Source organism: Nelusetta ayraudi, unplaced genomic scaffold (genome assembly GCF_046127955.1).
Source record: "Nelusetta ayraudi isolate G7.1 ecotype Tasmania unplaced genomic scaffold, CSIRO-AGI_Nayr_v1 ptg000034l, whole genome shotgun sequence".
NCBI classification, from domain to species: Eukaryota; Metazoa; Chordata; class Actinopteri; order Tetraodontiformes; family Monacanthidae; genus Nelusetta; species Nelusetta ayraudi.
In genome coordinates, this window is record NW_027466084.1 from 3499630 (window position 1) to 3515867 (window position 16238).

A 16238-nucleotide genomic window follows, 5' to 3' on the forward strand; every position below is an offset into this window, starting at 1 on the left:
CACAAAAAAAAAAGGGGGAGTTCCCGTCGCTGCAGTTCAGTGGCAGAGATTGGTGCAGGGAATGACTCGATACTTGTAAGATGTACTACGGCTGATATTGTGAGAGTGTTGTTGGCCTGCCACACAATAAACCCGCACTGCTGTCTGTTACATTCAGTGATGCATGCGGCCTTGCACTGTCACCACAGCACCTCTCCCCCACCACCACTGGATGCATGATGACCTTTGATGATTTACATTGACATATTAGATCATTTGGAATGAAGTAACTCAAAGGAAACACAAAGGTGGTCAAGCCCATTTCACTCAGGACAAATGACAGCATCTCTTACATTATTATTGGTAGTAATAGTAGTAGATTTTCTTCTCTGTGTCCTGTCTGGCAGTAACAACAAGCAGTTATGGGTCTGAATTTATTTGTGATACCTGGCAGATTTTCTTTCTTTGGCCGGGGCCGGGCGCAGTGCTCGAGGTGACGAACGAGGACACTCTGGCAGAAGACAAAGGAAACGCAGACTTTTAAAACACACAGGGTAACAAGGCACAGGTGGAAACAATGGGTAATTGGGTCAGACACACAGGTAGAACACGAGGAGGGGGGGGGCGTGATCTGAAACGAGAGGAAGCTGAGTTAGGCTGTCAAAATAAAACAGGAAATGACCCCCGGACAAGACAAAACCTCAGCACGGTGTTACACCAGATGGCCTCTCATTGACACACCTGTGACCATTGATCTATCCTTTGGTGATTCTGTTATTGTAGCTTTGGCCCCACGAGCAATGCATACGCTGTACTTCACTTCCCCCTGGGTTCTGGGCTCGTTCGTACATCAGCACTCGGTAGAATATGGACTTGCATAGTCTTTTAGCGGTTCTTTTTTTTCTAAACCCCTTGTGCATTGGTTGAACTTTTTTTTTTTTTTTTTTTTTAATTCATTTCTATCCTCTTTATGCTTGCTCTCTGTGGAGATTTTTGAACTTCTTACACATCCCTCTGTAGTCACCGCCTGGCTTTTCAGCCCAAAATGTGAACGGTCACTCCAATCGCCAGCTCTACTCTGTATTCTAGCATCAGCGCTCCTCTTCACGCCTCATCTGTATTTCTTCTTACATTTATGTTGTGACTTCTCATGCACTGAAATGAACTGAACGTGAACGTACAGCTCAGAGAGATGCTGGATCTGTTCATGCAACCATGAGTGTTCGTTGTTGAGCTTGTCTCGCCGCAAAATGGTTTCAACAGGTCACACCGGAAGGAAGGAAGGATGGATGGATGGATGGACCATTTGGCTCACAGCCAAATAAGGACCTGCTTCCTCATTCACAAACAATGACATTAACGCCCAGGAACTGAAGGAGGACGAACGGACAGCCAATCAAAGGACGACGCTCGAGAAGACATTCAGATCACCAGTCAGATTGTTTGTCTTTGCATTCAAGGACTTTCTTGGGAGAAAGTTGTCAGTCTGACTCCGGCCAGGGCCAGGACTCGACTCCAGAGATCTCTCCATCAGATCGCTGTAACAAATGTCTTGTTCTTCTTTTCACTAAAATTCATGGAGGTTTTCCTTGTCTCTTTTCTTCATTAAGAGAACACGCGGTTTGGTAGCAGGATATTAGGTAAAGGAACCAAACCAACAATGAACAGGCCAACAAAACCACATTGATCAACTAACTATTACAGAAACTTGCAAATAAATGACAGAACAGCAGGCACCACAAAGTCCAAGGCTGGTTAAAGCTCCTACATACTAATAATGTAATGCTTTATAATATAATAGGATACGGTTCTTCGAGGGGAGACGTGTTCTGAGATGGTATTCTACTCACCTTGGGTGTAACCAGTGGTTGTTAGCAGGCAAACCCAGTGCAAACCCCTTGATGCGTATTTGTTTGTTGTTGTTTGATGGATTGCACATTTATTTATTTTTTATTTGTTATTATTCTAATGTTCATGCTCATTTGGTTCGTACTTCCTGTACCAGTTGTGTGTTTGATGTTATTTTAATGTTTCTGCCAACAAAAATGACATCGTGCTTGTCAAGTTAATCTTGGTCTGTTCAGCCTCTGCCCAACTTGAAATGGCCTGGTCAGCTTTAAATATGCACGGGAACTCTTTTCCTCTTTCCAATTTTTATTTTTAGTTATAGGAGGACTGTCAAGTTGTAAACCTTCAAATGGGAACAAAAATGTACAGTCAACATTTTAAGTAACACACTATCTTTTTCATTGTCATTTTAAATATTTTAGGTAATCAAACTGGTTTTATAGCATTATTTTAACTTAAATAGTATGAACCTTAAACAGTTACTTCAACATGGAAGAAATGTTTAGCAGCAGTACTTGAAACACGACTCATTAAAAAAAAAAAAAAAAGTTTGGAAAATCAAATAATCCAAATCATTTCATCTTAATAATAAATCTTGTAACACAGAAAACATAAACATTTTAATTACAATTACAGTCAGTGTAAGCAGTTCATACCAGTAGCTTCTTTGAGGCTTGACCAAAGCTGAACAGTGTCCTCCTCTGCTGCCTGCTGAGCTGCAGAGTGATTCTGCTGAAGAACTGCAGCCAGGTGCTGTCACTCAGGTAATCAGCTGCGGTGCTCCCCTCACCCTTCAGGGGGCGACATTTCTCTAGGCTGTTTTGAGGCCTTTGGCTTTGGACCTGAAAGTGCTTGTTCTTTTATTTGTGTTTTCAAAATATAACTTGGTTAAATTATTTCAGTGTGTGTTTGAAGTATTTTTTTTTTTTTAAGATTTAACATGATAATCATGATAATCGTCATTATTTTGGTCACAATAACCGTGATGTGAAAATTTAATACCGTTACATCTCTAGTTGTTATGATTAATGCGTCGTCCGAGCAGAGCCGGCCCAAGGCATAAGCGAAGTAAGCGACGGCTTAGGGCCCCAAGGCCACTAGGGGGCCTCCAAAAAAAAAAAAAAGAAAAAGAAAATTCCCGCGTATAAATGATGATTTCCATATGATCAAAGATATATTATTGTACAAAAACACACTTTCAACCGAGTGCAGCCGCTGATGTAGACCTAGGGATTCTTAATACCTCTGTAGCTAAAGCTTCTGTTTTTGTACAAGTGAATTTATCATTTTTATATAAGTGTTATTTGTTGTTGTTGTTGTTGCACGTTTTTGTTGTTCTTGCACTACAACGTATTGTTGCACCTTGCTGTTGCACTTTTTTGAAGCCAAAAATAATAAACCAGATGACACATTTACAGTAAGAACATTGTCTACCTGTGTATTTTTGTTACTTTCAGTAAGACCAGATGATATACCTCACTTTGTGCTTTATCACTTTAAAGAAACATCTCATGGATGCACTGGGACAGCATCGTCAGTGATGTGATTCCTGGGCTCATCGGGTATTTCGGGTCTTGCAACATCAGATACCCTCCCACCAGGCGACCCAGCCGGGGTGATCAAGTCCCGACTTGCGTCCCAGTAGCAACCCACGGATCTTCCCTTTTCAGCCACAGCCACCTTGTGGCTTTCTCTGCAGCTTCACTTGCGGACCGGATGGCTCTCTTCTTGGCCGCCCCTGAAACACCCAAACGGCTGAGCGCTTTGCAGAGAGAGCGTCCTGCAAAGCCTCTGCAGCCAACCTCTATGGGCCCATAGAATGTCCTCCAGCCCCTGCCCCGGCACTCCTCCACTAGTTCCTGGTACTTAGATCGTTTCCTCTCGTTGGCTTCTTCGATCCTTTCTTCCCAGGGAACTGTGAGCTCCAGCATGATCAGGTGTTTCGAAGCCTCAGAGGTGATGATCATGTCTGGCCCGGAGCGATGTTGCAGCTGTGTGTTGGGGGAACCTCAGCTGTTTTCCCAGGTCGACGAGCAGGTGCCAATCAGAAGCTGTGTGGAGGAGGCCTGTTGTTTTCGGTGGGCCTGCCCGGGGTCTCTCTCCTGCTTTGATGAAGGGGATGGCCTTCTTCGGAGCGCCATGTTGTTTGCAGCTGCTGACGGCTGAGGCTACAGTCTCAGCCACTGCCTTGAGCACCTGATCGTGACGCCAACGGTAGCGACCGTCGGCCAGGGCCTTAGGGCAGCTGCTGAGGAGATGTTCTAAGGAGCCTCTTCCGGAGCAAAGGGGGCATGACGGCGTCTCACTCTTCCCCCACACATGGAGGTTTGCTGGGCTGGGGAGGGCATCGTACACTGCCTGCACCAGGAACCGGACGCGGTGGAAGTCTGCGTGCATGATGTTAGACCAGGTGACTTTACGCTGCAACGTGCCCTCCCACCTAGTCCATGCTCCCTGCTGCCGGAGTCCCACTTGTCTGCCCACTCGCTCTTCTTCCAGGCCTGCTCGGACCTCTTCCTTGAGTAGCTGGTGTCTTGTCTCTGCCCTGGGCCTGGCTGACTCGGGTCTTTGGAAAGTATCCCGAGCCTGCTCTTCCGATCGCCACGACCCCCACCAGTGCCTTTTGCCTTAGGCGGGACTCTGCCACCTCCACTGCCTTGGCTGCCTTCCACTTCCTTCCTGTCCTCACTTCGATCCCAGCTGATGAGACCTTGCAGTCTTTGGAATCCCTGTACTGTAGGGCTTCTCTTGTGCGCGCCACCTTCGATTCTTCAGTGAGCCCACTGAACGGTAGCTGCAAGGTGTTGCTTGACCCATACAGGGCTGCGCTATGTTGAGGCTGCGAGGGAGACCCAGCCACCTCCGCAGAAAGCTGCTGATCTCCCTTTCAAGCGATTCCGCGGGAATGTTGTGTAACTCAACCCCGGGACACTCTTGTAGCTGGATGTGCTCCCCTTTGAGATTGAAAACCATGTGTGGCACCCTGGACGTGATCCATGATGCATTCATTGAAATTATTCCTATTAAGTTTGCATTGGTGTTACTTACGTTTCACATTATTTCACCTTTGGAGATAGAGCAACGGCATAATTTCAACGTGTAATACATACATGTGTAAAGACATGTCAGGCCGTCAATAGGATGTAAACAACACTGCCAGAGCTGCATTGAACTCATTGTAGGTGTGTGAATGATCAACAATCAATACTGGCTGAAATGGAGGGGGCCCCAAACTCTCATTTTGCTTAGGGACCCATGGCGGCTTGGGTCTGAGTCTCCACGCTGAGACGCTCTTAACAGGAATGCATTACCGGTCGAATCACAATGCTGTAAGAATGATCGGATTGTTAGGAATTACTTGCAAAGTTGCTTTTACATTTTTTTTATCAACAAATGAATAAGGCTAATAGTTCTGGCCTCAACTGTATGTGACAATTCGGTTAAATGCATTCTGAAAAACAATCTGAATGTATCCAAAGGCCCCTTTCACTTGTCTTTTTTGTTGTCGTATGAAGTTGTATTTGTAGTCAGTATTGCTGTCTTCTCATTTTGATTATTTGCAACAAAAAACGAAAACCTTCCCTGCGTTCAACCGTTCCACTAGGTGTCAGCATTGTCAAGCGTTCAACAACAACAACAACAACAACAACAGCAACAGCAACAACAACTCAAGTGTGTGTGTGTGTGTGTGTGTGTGTGTGTGTGTGTGTGTGTGTGTGTGTGTGTGTGTGAAAGAAGCGTCTCGCGTTGAGATGGACGGCGGCTCAGAATTAAAAGCAGATGTCCGCCATCAAGGTGTCCTAATTATTATCATTGCGACGCGGACACAGTTGCCTTGACAGTGGCCTCGGCTGCAGAATGTAAAGGCTGAAAAACACCAGCAGAGGGAACAACAGCTGGCAGCCATAGGTTTATGATTGAAGTCCCACTGTGCATCACATCCCTACCCAGTTAGTTGGCCGAACTGCTGACTTAACGATAGATAGATAGATAGATAGATAGATAGATAGATAGATAGACCGCTCGTAGTGGGAATAGTATAATTTATTACTGTATGGGATTACTTAACCCGGTTCTTCTAAGAGACAGTCACGTGAGGGATTGCGGCGTTCTTGTGAGTTTGTCAGCTTGCCGAGGGAGAATTGACAGGGAGGAGCTTCAGACACGGCAGCAGCAGCAGCAGCGGCAGCAGCAGCGACAGCAGCAGCGACAGCAGCAGGCCCTCACGGCGCTGGGGGAAGGAAGCGGAAATAAACGTCGTAAAGCCTGTGCTAGCAGCTACGCTTCTGCTCTCCGTACGGGGGAACCTCAGACGTACTTCGCTCGTTGCCTCCTAAAGAGGAATTAAGGGGGGAATCGGCGCGCGATAGGGCGTTTTTGCTTGTCAGACCGGTGGCGTCAAAACGGAATATTTTGAGTGGTGAGTATTTCGTATTCTTTGCGCGAGGGTAAAAGTTGCGATTGTTGTTTTTTTTTTTTTTTTTTTTTTCCACCATCACGACGGAGACGAGGCAAGTTCGTCAATGCTAGCTCGGCTAAGTGTGCCGCTAGCCGCTAGCAACCCAAGCTCAGCCTGCGCTGTGAGGGGGAAAAAAAAGGTGTTTTCTTCCTTTTCGCGTTTGCCAACATGAAGCTAGCTCGTAGGCCTCGGATGATCTGTGTCCGCTTGGCGTTCATTTGCTTTATGTTGTTGTTTTCATGTAGGGCGACGTCATCCTGCCCGCCGTAGCATAATATGTGGGTTAAGTTTGATAGTCGCACTGCATCGCAGTTACTGTTATTCGGCCGTTAGCTGGCTATGCTAGGTCTAGCGTTCTAGAACATTAAGCGCAGCCTGTTTGCTGGAAAAGGGGGCTTTGTCCGCGATAACTCGCCCAGGGCGCCGTCAACTCGGTCATATGTTGAAATAGCTATTAAAGACGGTGTCTTAATCTGATTGTTGTGATAGGTAGCAGTCATGAGACAGCTGTGACGTTAAATTTTGAGGATTATTGTCGTCTATCTCCCCCTCCCTCCCCGCGGACACCAGCTTCCCCTTTCATTACTTTGTCTTTACGGACGTCACTTGTGTCCCAGATGTGCCTTGTTCCTCGCACCCCTCATGATCCAGTCGACGTCGGTTGGTTTATTGACACACGAACACGTTCTTTCTTTTTATTTTGTTATACGTTGTATACATGTGTATATGTATATATATTTCTTTTAAAAATCGGCGTTGGCTGTTGAAGCTAAGGCTACGATAGTTCCATCCCCGTAGACGAGCGGTTGTTAGATAGACTGAAATTATACACACTAGCATCGACGAATCGAGTTGTCATTCTTCAAGCGTGCGTACAATTGTCCTTTTATTGAGCTTTTTCGCGTTTTGTCATCTGACCGGATGTCAAGATTTAATAGCCTTATTCCGGTTGAAAGTTGTTAGCATGAACCCATCAAGGCTACACCGTACCAAATGACCAAGCCGCTTAATGAGATGACATAGATTGATCCACTTAACGAACTCCAGGTTTAGCCAGACTAAGCTAACAGCTAAGTTGACTGCTACTTTATCCTGGACCAGGTCAACTGTCACTGACTTGCACAGCCATTTGCACGAGCCAGAGGTGAATCTTACTCGTGAGTCCCGCTGTAGACGCCGCTGGTGGCCCCCTGGTCTGGATTTTTGGATACGCAAGCGACCTCAATAGAATCAAAATTCTCCAATGACACCCCCGTGTTTTGTTTTTTTAGTGCAGAGCTGCTGATATTGAATCAATGAGCCATGAGGTGTTTGTAACGGTCAGGTCGATGGGTTCAATTTTGTAAGCAGTGAAGGAAATGTTGATTTGATGACATTGACCAAAGTGTCGTCGTCTCATTGATTAAAAAAAAAAAAAAAAAAAGTGCTTTAAAATGCTTGATGAGTGCTGATACACTGCACATTACAAGTCGCACAACATAAGGTTTTTGCACTTAAACTGTGTTTGCGGAAAACAAAAACTACACCACGGCTTCAGTGAAGTCAGATCCTCTCAAAAAAATGTTAAAAAACCTGTCAAAATCTGACCATGAATATTATTGAATGGGCTATACCCCCCCCCCCCCCCCCGCCCCAATTGTTTATTAGCAACACATTTGGTTGTCGTAGTCGTTTTTCACAACGTGGGTCCTTGTTCACTGCCACGCGTTTACAATACATCTGCACACGCTTCCAACCCCACCTCCCAATTCATGACATGGTGGGGGGGGGGGGGGGGGGGGGACCTAAATTCTCCTCAGACTCACTTGGGCATTTGCAGTTCCACAGACACTGCCGGTGAGTTCAGGGTCACATTAACGGTTCACATCTTCAGGAATTGTCCTCTGGCCTTGTCAGCCTGATGGAGGGACGGACGGACGGACGGACTGTCCACTGGCCACTACATTTTTATTTCTCTTTCTCTTTAACCTCAAGCAGGTTTATATTCCCTGCAGCAGCAGGTCTCATGAATAATAACATCACACCCCCGTCCCGCCATGCCAGCACCCCCCCCCCACCCCCCCATTGCTGCTCTGACCTCATTCCGTTTTTTTCGTTAGCTCTGAAGATGGAATATTGGTGGGTTTGGAAGCACTACGCCAGGACAGAGGCGGGCTGAAATTGGACGTCAAGATGCTGATTTTGAGGCGGGCTGAAATTGGACGTCAAGATGCTGATTTTGTGTCGTCCCCCCCCCCCCCCCCCCCCCCCCCCCCCACGTGACGAACCTTTAGCAGTTTGGACGGTGGGATATTTGCTGGGTTGCGACGGCATCACAGAGGAGGCGCAGACGATTACGGAGACGACTGGCGCTACTTTTAGCAGCGACCCTCTGCAGTTTCTGCCCGTCTGACTCTGGTGACATAGAATCCGCGGTTTCAGTTTGATTGACTTGATGGGCGAGAGGCCGTGCCGATTGTTTGCCCGGCGCCCCCTCTTGCCCGGCTCATGCTGGAGTCCGGGCCTGGTGGGTGTCATCCAAAGATTCTTAATCCGACGCCGACGCCGGTGCCTTGGATACGGCTTCTACAACCGTTCTATTTTTTGATATCAACTCTTTTATAACCCATTTGAACCAGAACATAAATACCCGAACTCGGTGAATCAAATTGGGATTTGCTCCAAGTCAAGTTTTGCTGTATTCCCATCGCTCTGGCGCTTCATCCTGGGCACAATCGTTGATCCGTCTCAATGAAGCGGCGCCACACTTGGCATGATGCTAATTTTCACTCTTCACGCAAACGTAAGTTTGTGAGTGTGTTTAGCGGCGCCCCCCCCCCCCCTATAAAAAGCCAATCACCGGCAACCTGAGATCCTGACGCACATCTGCTGAACGATGATTGGCTCGCAGACGAGCTGCTTTCATCGGGTCTCTGGATTTGGCCCCGGAATGTGAATTCTACCATGTTCAACAGGCGTCGGAGCGTTCGGGTCGGCGCTCCAAACGCAACGGAAGCGCGGCGCCGTCACTGAAAATCGAAGCGGTCTCCCTGACTGCGGAGGGTTTTGAATGCGGGTTAACCATTAAATAGGTAAATGTTTCATCCCGACGCTGGTTGTTTTTATTTCCCCCCCCACCCCCACCCTGGGCGATTTGCATAGCCCTTCTAAATGACGCTCCGTACCTCGCGACACATTGATAAATGAACTGACGTTGAATCCGTTTGGACGGTGGCAGGCTTCTGCTGCTGCTGTTGTTGTTGTTGTTGTTGTTTCAAAGGAAGCATCTCGCACCTCGTCCCGAGTGTCTCACCACCGCTGTCGTCTTGTCCTTCTTCTCCCGCTCGCAGGCACCTCCTGCTGAACTGCATGTAAGGCCTTCACCCTCGAGGAGCGGGTCACAGACGGGAGGAGACACTCGGAGCCGAGCATCTGGCCACGCTAGCCCGGATAAGTGTTTTTATTTTTTTTAACCCGGTCCCCGAGAGGCAGCCACCAGACCGAGCGCTTCTCTGAGCTCGCAGCCAGTAAACCATGGAGGCCGTCGCCAAATATGATTTCAAAGCCACCGCCGATGACGAGCTCAGTTTCAAGCGTGGAGAAGTCCTCAAGGTAAATGACTTTTTGTTTTTTTTTTGTTTGTTTCTTTTTTTTTTTAAGTAACATTGGTAATTATGTACGGTGTAGGTACAGAATCTGTCCGGGGCTACAGAACGTGTCCGGGGGTCCTACGGCAACTCTATTAGGACAAACTACATCGTGCTCGGATGAATAGAATAGGAGATGGGTAGATGGATATACTCATATTATACACATGTATACGTAATAGATGGTTATCTATCTAACTACCGTTCGTTTTTCTCCCCGTTTGTTCGTTCGACAGCGATCGTAATAGACTTGCCGTGTGTGACGTCATGTACGGCAAGTCTATTAGGACAAACTACATCGCGGTCGAGCAAACAACCGGAAGAACCAACGATAGCTAGCTAAATAGCCATCTACCCATTTGTTAATTCGTTCTATCCATTACATATGTATAATATATAATATATATCCATCTAGTTATCTTCCTTCTATCTATTTTTCCGACCGCAATGTAGTTTGTCCCGATAAGAGTTGCCATAGGACCCCCGGACACATTCCGTACCCCCGGACAGATTCTGTACCTACAACGGCCTCAGTCGTCCTTGTCCTGTGTTTTCTGCACATCTTCACATCTTCACATGCAAGCATGAATGCTAGTGGTCGATCCCGAGGCCTCGTCTTTTAATCAGGAACCAAAGCGCTGGATTTCACTCCAGAGCGCCGTCCTGACCTGCAGCTTGAGTTCGGTGAATATGGAGCGTAGAATACAGTGAATATGATCAGGACTTTATTTAGCGAACGACTCCTCCAGCACGGCACCAGTGGAACAGCCAGTCAAGCGAGGACAACGGTCTCGCACTGCGTGGTGGCTTTTCCTGGATTCAGAGACCTTGTGGTGGACTGCAGTCGTCCTGCAGGACGACTCTCACTGGATTTGCACTTAAACTTTGTTTGCGGAAAACGAAACTACACACAGCTTCAGTGAAGTCAGATCCTCTCAAAAAATGTTAAAAAACCTGTCAAAATATGACATGAATATTATTGAATGGGAGCGACAGGGAGAGAGAGAGTCGGGCACAAACGGCGTTAGCAAGACGCTAGGTCCAAACAGTATTTTTTTTTTTTTACAGGCAGCGAGTTTCAGAGTTTCTCCGTTTTCCCCCAGCAACTTCCTGCCACGCGCTGCGACTGACTGGTTGCACTTTAGCAAGTTCTCCCATCTCCTGCCATTGAAAGCACTTGGCTAGCAGCGAGCCTTCTTCTTTGGAAGCCAGCCTTCTTTTTTCTTTTCCAACCTGTTGTTTTTGTTCTGTGGGCAGCGTCTGCGCGTCGACGGAAAATGTTTTTGATTCACAGTCACGCGCTTTGGTTTTATTTGGTGATGTTGAGTAATTCCCTCTGGACTCGTCTCTCCCCCCCCCCCCCCCCCCCCCCCCCCCACGGCGCGCTCATCAAGTTTTGAAAAACGAGTGTGAATCGTTTTCACGCTCAGGCAGTGTCTGAACGTGGCTTAATGAAGAGCAGAAGAGCATGACCAAACGAAACAAACACAAAAATAAATTCAACATTTCATAGCAGCTTGCGCAGCACGGTTTTCAGTAGATCCAACGGCGCGAAGGTTGCACGCAAACGAGACGATGCGCACGTTTTCATTTACAACTTCCCAATATTAAGAGGCGTCTCGAAACGCATCAATCACTCGGTGGTGACATTTGACATTTCCAGCAGTCACACGACCGAACTGCTTATCACTTTCAATCATCGCGTCTCAGCTCCCCGGCCATGCAGAGACACTCTTTGCACGAGGAAAGCGTGCGTGCGTGCGTGCGTGCGTGTCTGCCTCCCTGTCTGCTTGCAGTCCAGTCAGAATTTGTTGTGAAATCGTTTGGCAAATGTGAGAAGTTATTCATTAAAAGTTGCTTCTGCTACTTCCTCAAGACTCTTGCGTGCCGGGAATCCCGAAACCAGTCAGCAACTCATGTCTTAATATTGATTGACTGGAAATGTGCTAAATTCACCATCACCATCATCATCATCATCATCATCATCACCATCACCATCACCATCATTATCATTCTATGGAGTATGTTGACGGCTGACCTTGAAGGCGAGGCACTGCAGTGGCGTGGGCTGAGGTTGCAGGTGGGTTGGCTGGTTGGTCTCAGGGCCTCGCAGTGTTGTTCTAATGGCGATAAACACAACACGGTGTCAGGTCGTGCTGCTCGCTGCGTTCACGTTCCAAGAGACGACGCGGTTCCCAGCCGTGGTGCGGTAGTGGCAGAGCCGCACAGGAGGCCGCGGAGAGAAAATCTGCTTGCTTTATTATTTTCTTTTTCAAAACGGCACTGAAAATGTCTGAAGTGCCCAGAGCGGCCAGGGAGCTCTGATAAAGGACCTGTCCACTGCACTCCCTCTCCTCCTCCCGCTCTCCTCCTCCCTCTCTCCTCCTCCCTCTCTCCTGTGGGTCATTGTCCTTCTTCTTCTTCTTTCTTCTCCTTCTCATTCTTCTTCTTCTAATCTTTCTTCTTCTACTTCTCCTTCTTCTCATTCTCCTTCTCCCTCTAATTGTAATTCTTCTAATCTTTCTTCTTCTTCTTCTCCTTCTTCTCCTTCGCTGGTGCTCGGCCTTCACGCATCCACAGCGCAGCACAACAGCGGCTAGCGAGATTTTTTTTTCTTCTTTGCGTCGTCGTGCGTTTTATTTACCCCCCCTTCCCCACCCCCCGCACCCTCTTTCCATCTTGTTGAAATAATGCACGCCGCATTGTGGGCCAAACTGGAGAGTGAGACACACGCGCACACAGGCTTGTGTTATTTCTGGAGCAGGGAAGGATCTGAAAGGAGGAAGTAAAGCCTCCACCGATGCGGCCTGTGGCGCTGCGTCCATTTCATCTTTGTGTTTGCCTGCTTCGCCGAAAGCGGCCTGTTTTGCTACCCCCCCACCACCGCCGCCGCCGCCGCCGCCACCACCCTGTCTTTCTTTTTTATCTGGTTTTCCTCTTTCGTTCCTATTCACAGTGCTTATACATCAGGTCTCATCCTAAACGCCGCTCCTCCCGCTTGCATTATTTTCCTCTGAGCGGCCACGGAAGGAGCTGCCCGCCCTCGGCTGAGAAGTCCGGCCTGCTGCTGCTGCTGCTGCTGCTGCTGCTGTTGCTGCTGCGGCGGCGTCGAGGGGAGGGGAGGAGAAGTCGTTCTGCTCGTCCGCGTCTGCGGCAATCTATCAGGCATTGCTCTTTGCACTCTGCTTTTTAGATCAGTTAGATATTGCGTTACGTAAGGTTGTTGGTTTGTTTTTTTTTGTTGTTTTTTTTTTTTTTTTTACTCCCCCCCCCCTCCTCCTCCTCCGCCGCCGCCCTGAACGCACTCCCTCCCTCTCTCTCTCTCTCTCTTTCGCTGCTCTCAAACATCTGCACAAATTCACTCACGGGCTTAAAAAGCGACCGGACAGCTGCGGCATCTGCTTGTGTTTGCCTCCCGCGTCGCTGTCGTCGCTTTCATGCCGGATTCATTCATTCACTTGGTCACTTCACTTTTTACGTATGGTGCCACGGAACAGTAGCCGACTTCTGAGGGCGGCCTCTCAGAGGTGGACCGTGTTGGCGCTGGCTCTCTGGCTGCCATCACCGGTGCTATCTGTCTGCTGATACAAATACTAAACAGCTCTGCTCCTGGGACAAAGGCTCCCTCTCATGAGAGAGAGAGGGAGAGAGAGAGAGAGAGAGAGAGAGCTCATGTTAAGGCTTCATTTGTATGTAGAATCCTTCACATCTCATCTCAGCGTTATCAGCATCACTTGGAGACGGTGGTGGCTGCGTTGGCTGCATTTAGCCTCGTGTTTTGGCCGTCTGTAGGATCTCCTTTCATTCCACGCCTCCAGCAGAGGCAAGCAATTAAATAACAACAGTTCTCCATCTCTGGTGGGGATGGGCGATGTGGACTAAAAATGTTAACGCGGTCATTTCTGGCATTTATTGCGACGACGATAAAAGTGACGATTAAAAAAAATTCCAAAAAACTCCATCTTTTGGGATTTTTTTCGAAACCGCACTCGGGGGGGTGCGTGCGTTTACACAAAGCCGTAAGCTGGAAACACGACTGAAAACGATGTGGTACCTATGCCCGGCCTGGGGTGGCGCCGCAAGTTTACTCCCTGTAGGCGGAAGAAGAAGAAGAAGAAGAAGAAGTCTTTCTGCTTTGTATTTTGCTAGTAACATAGACTGCAGATACTAAGTAGCCTATGCAGACACTGAAAAAAACAACATCCAATGAAGACCTGCAGCTGCTGTACTGACACTGAACCAACTCAGGTGCACAGCAACACAATTTCTCCATCACTTAAGCGGAGCATTTCAATATCAAACACTTATGCTACTCAATGTTACATGCAATTTTAATGAGAGTAAGCAAAATATGATAACCGAGGAGAACCTGTTGTCTCAGGCAGCCCAAATCAAAATGTAGAAAGTGAGTCTCGGTGTCTCACAGAGGTAGACGGCTGACAAATGTTTCACTGCGTTTCTCATTGGGGTGAAATAAAATCCAGGTCGACGAAAATTTCCGTAAAGCATTTTTGTAGTTCACTGGCACGCAGTGCTCACTGCTCACGTGCGAGAGGTTATTCGATGTGGTAGACGTGGACTGCCACGGTAAAACCGGCAGTAATATGTTGCGCTGGATTTCTCAGGAACCCGCTGAAGGTGGCGAAGCACGTCTGCAGCTGTTCTGCGAGGAAACCCGTTAAACTGACGACCAGTACGGACGTAACACCGGTGTTGTGTCGCGCTTCGGTTCGTCTTCGTCTTGCGAACTCAACCGCAAGCAGTTACTTGGAGGCGGGCCGCAGCAAGGCGCCATCTGATTGGCCCAATTTCTTTACGTCTAGCGCATGGACGAACGCACTATTTATCGCAATGTTTACGATGTGTCTATCGCACATGTTGATGTGTATTGTGCTGCTCTGGTTGCGCACGCGATTATGTCATCAACAGGAGTTGAATTTTGTTTTTGACGATGTATCACAAACAACACATAGCCCATCCCGAGTCTCTGGCTCTTTTTTTTTTTCCCTTTTTTTTTGTCCGACCGCTACAACGTCGCCCCCCTCTTTATTTCAAATCGCTTTAAAAATGATGTAATGGACTATCACTAAGGGGATTAAAGGGGTGTTTTGTGGACAATCCTGGTCTGTCCCACTGTTTAATCATCCTAAAATGCGAAGCTGATGCTGCTTTTTTTTTTAATTTCTTTTTTTAATTTTTTTTTTAACACATTTCTTATTTTCCCCCTTCGGTTAATTTGTAGGACTTTGTCGTCTCACGCAAGTTCAATGCGAGGAGCGATGAGATTTATTCTTCAACAATATGGCGTCACTGATCCCAAAAGAGTTGAAAGACTGGATTGAAGAAGGCCACAGTCCGTTTTAAAACCTTCAATCCTTTCAGGATGCGTTGCCATTGCATCGGCCCTGCGTGTCCTCTCATCGACCACAACACAGCCTGGGATGCCGCCAGAGTCGGTCCCACGACAAGTCTCTCCATTGTACAGTAAATATATGGATATAACACTTTAACGTGTTACGTATTTTTCTGCTGTTACTATTACTGTGATTAATACCTCTAAGACTGCATCCAGATCAGGGGTCACCGACCTTTTTATGGCACTGAGCGCTACTTCAGGGCTACCAGTTTGCTCGGTTCTCCTGAAATGACAAACACTCTGAGTTGTATGTTATTATTAAGGATGCTCTTCTATGTGAAGACACTTGGCAAGCTCATGAGTTCTCAATAAGGATCAAAAATGACTGAACAAGGTTGGATCAAATGGAGTTTTAGACGCAGCTCAACGAGCTGTGCAATGTTTGGAACGGGTCTGCGGGCGGCTCATGAGGTCCTTTGGGGGGGGCGACCCGGGCACCACGTTGGTGGCCCCTGTTCTAGATAATGCGTGGAATTTGAACTTGCAGTTAGAAATAGACGCTCTATTGTATTTTTCTTTCTAGACCTTCTTATATTTGTTTGTTCTTGAAGGAAGGGAAAAAGTAGATTTCAACCACCCAGATTGTATGTGCTGAAAGTTCACAGACTTGGGAGTTTAAACATTCCCTTGGGCAAATTAAAGTTTTCAGTTTTTAGATCCCCAGATGAGCTGCCGTTGGTATTGAAACTTTTCAAGTTTAAGTTGTTTCTAAATTTCTGAATTTTTTTTCAACAGATAAAACCTTGTTTTGGTGTATTTTCCTTGTAATGTCATGTTGTGATGTTAACCTGCAGAACATGGTCAGACAGGCCAGTGGACGGACGTCAAGTAAGGTGTGTGTGTGTGTGTGTGTGTGTGTGTGTGTGTGTCGGGCATTTATTTGTAGGACACATGCTTCAATTGAATGGTT

General features: G+C 47.3%; 1 protein-coding gene across 1 annotated transcript in view; it reads left to right on the top strand.

The window, feature by feature from the left end:
• Positions 1-6006: 6006 nt before the first annotated feature.
• grb2b (growth factor receptor-bound protein 2b) overlaps positions 6007-16238 on the top strand; it is a 29938-nt gene continuing 19706 nt past the window's right edge. Inside the window, exons 1-2 of the mRNA XM_076032516.1 lie at positions 6007-6247; positions 9616-9877. Coding sequence (XP_075888631.1) covers positions 9800-9877 — 78 coding nt within the window. The 5' untranslated portion in view covers positions 6007-6247; positions 9616-9799. The remainder of the gene's footprint in view (positions 6248-9615; positions 9878-16238) is intronic.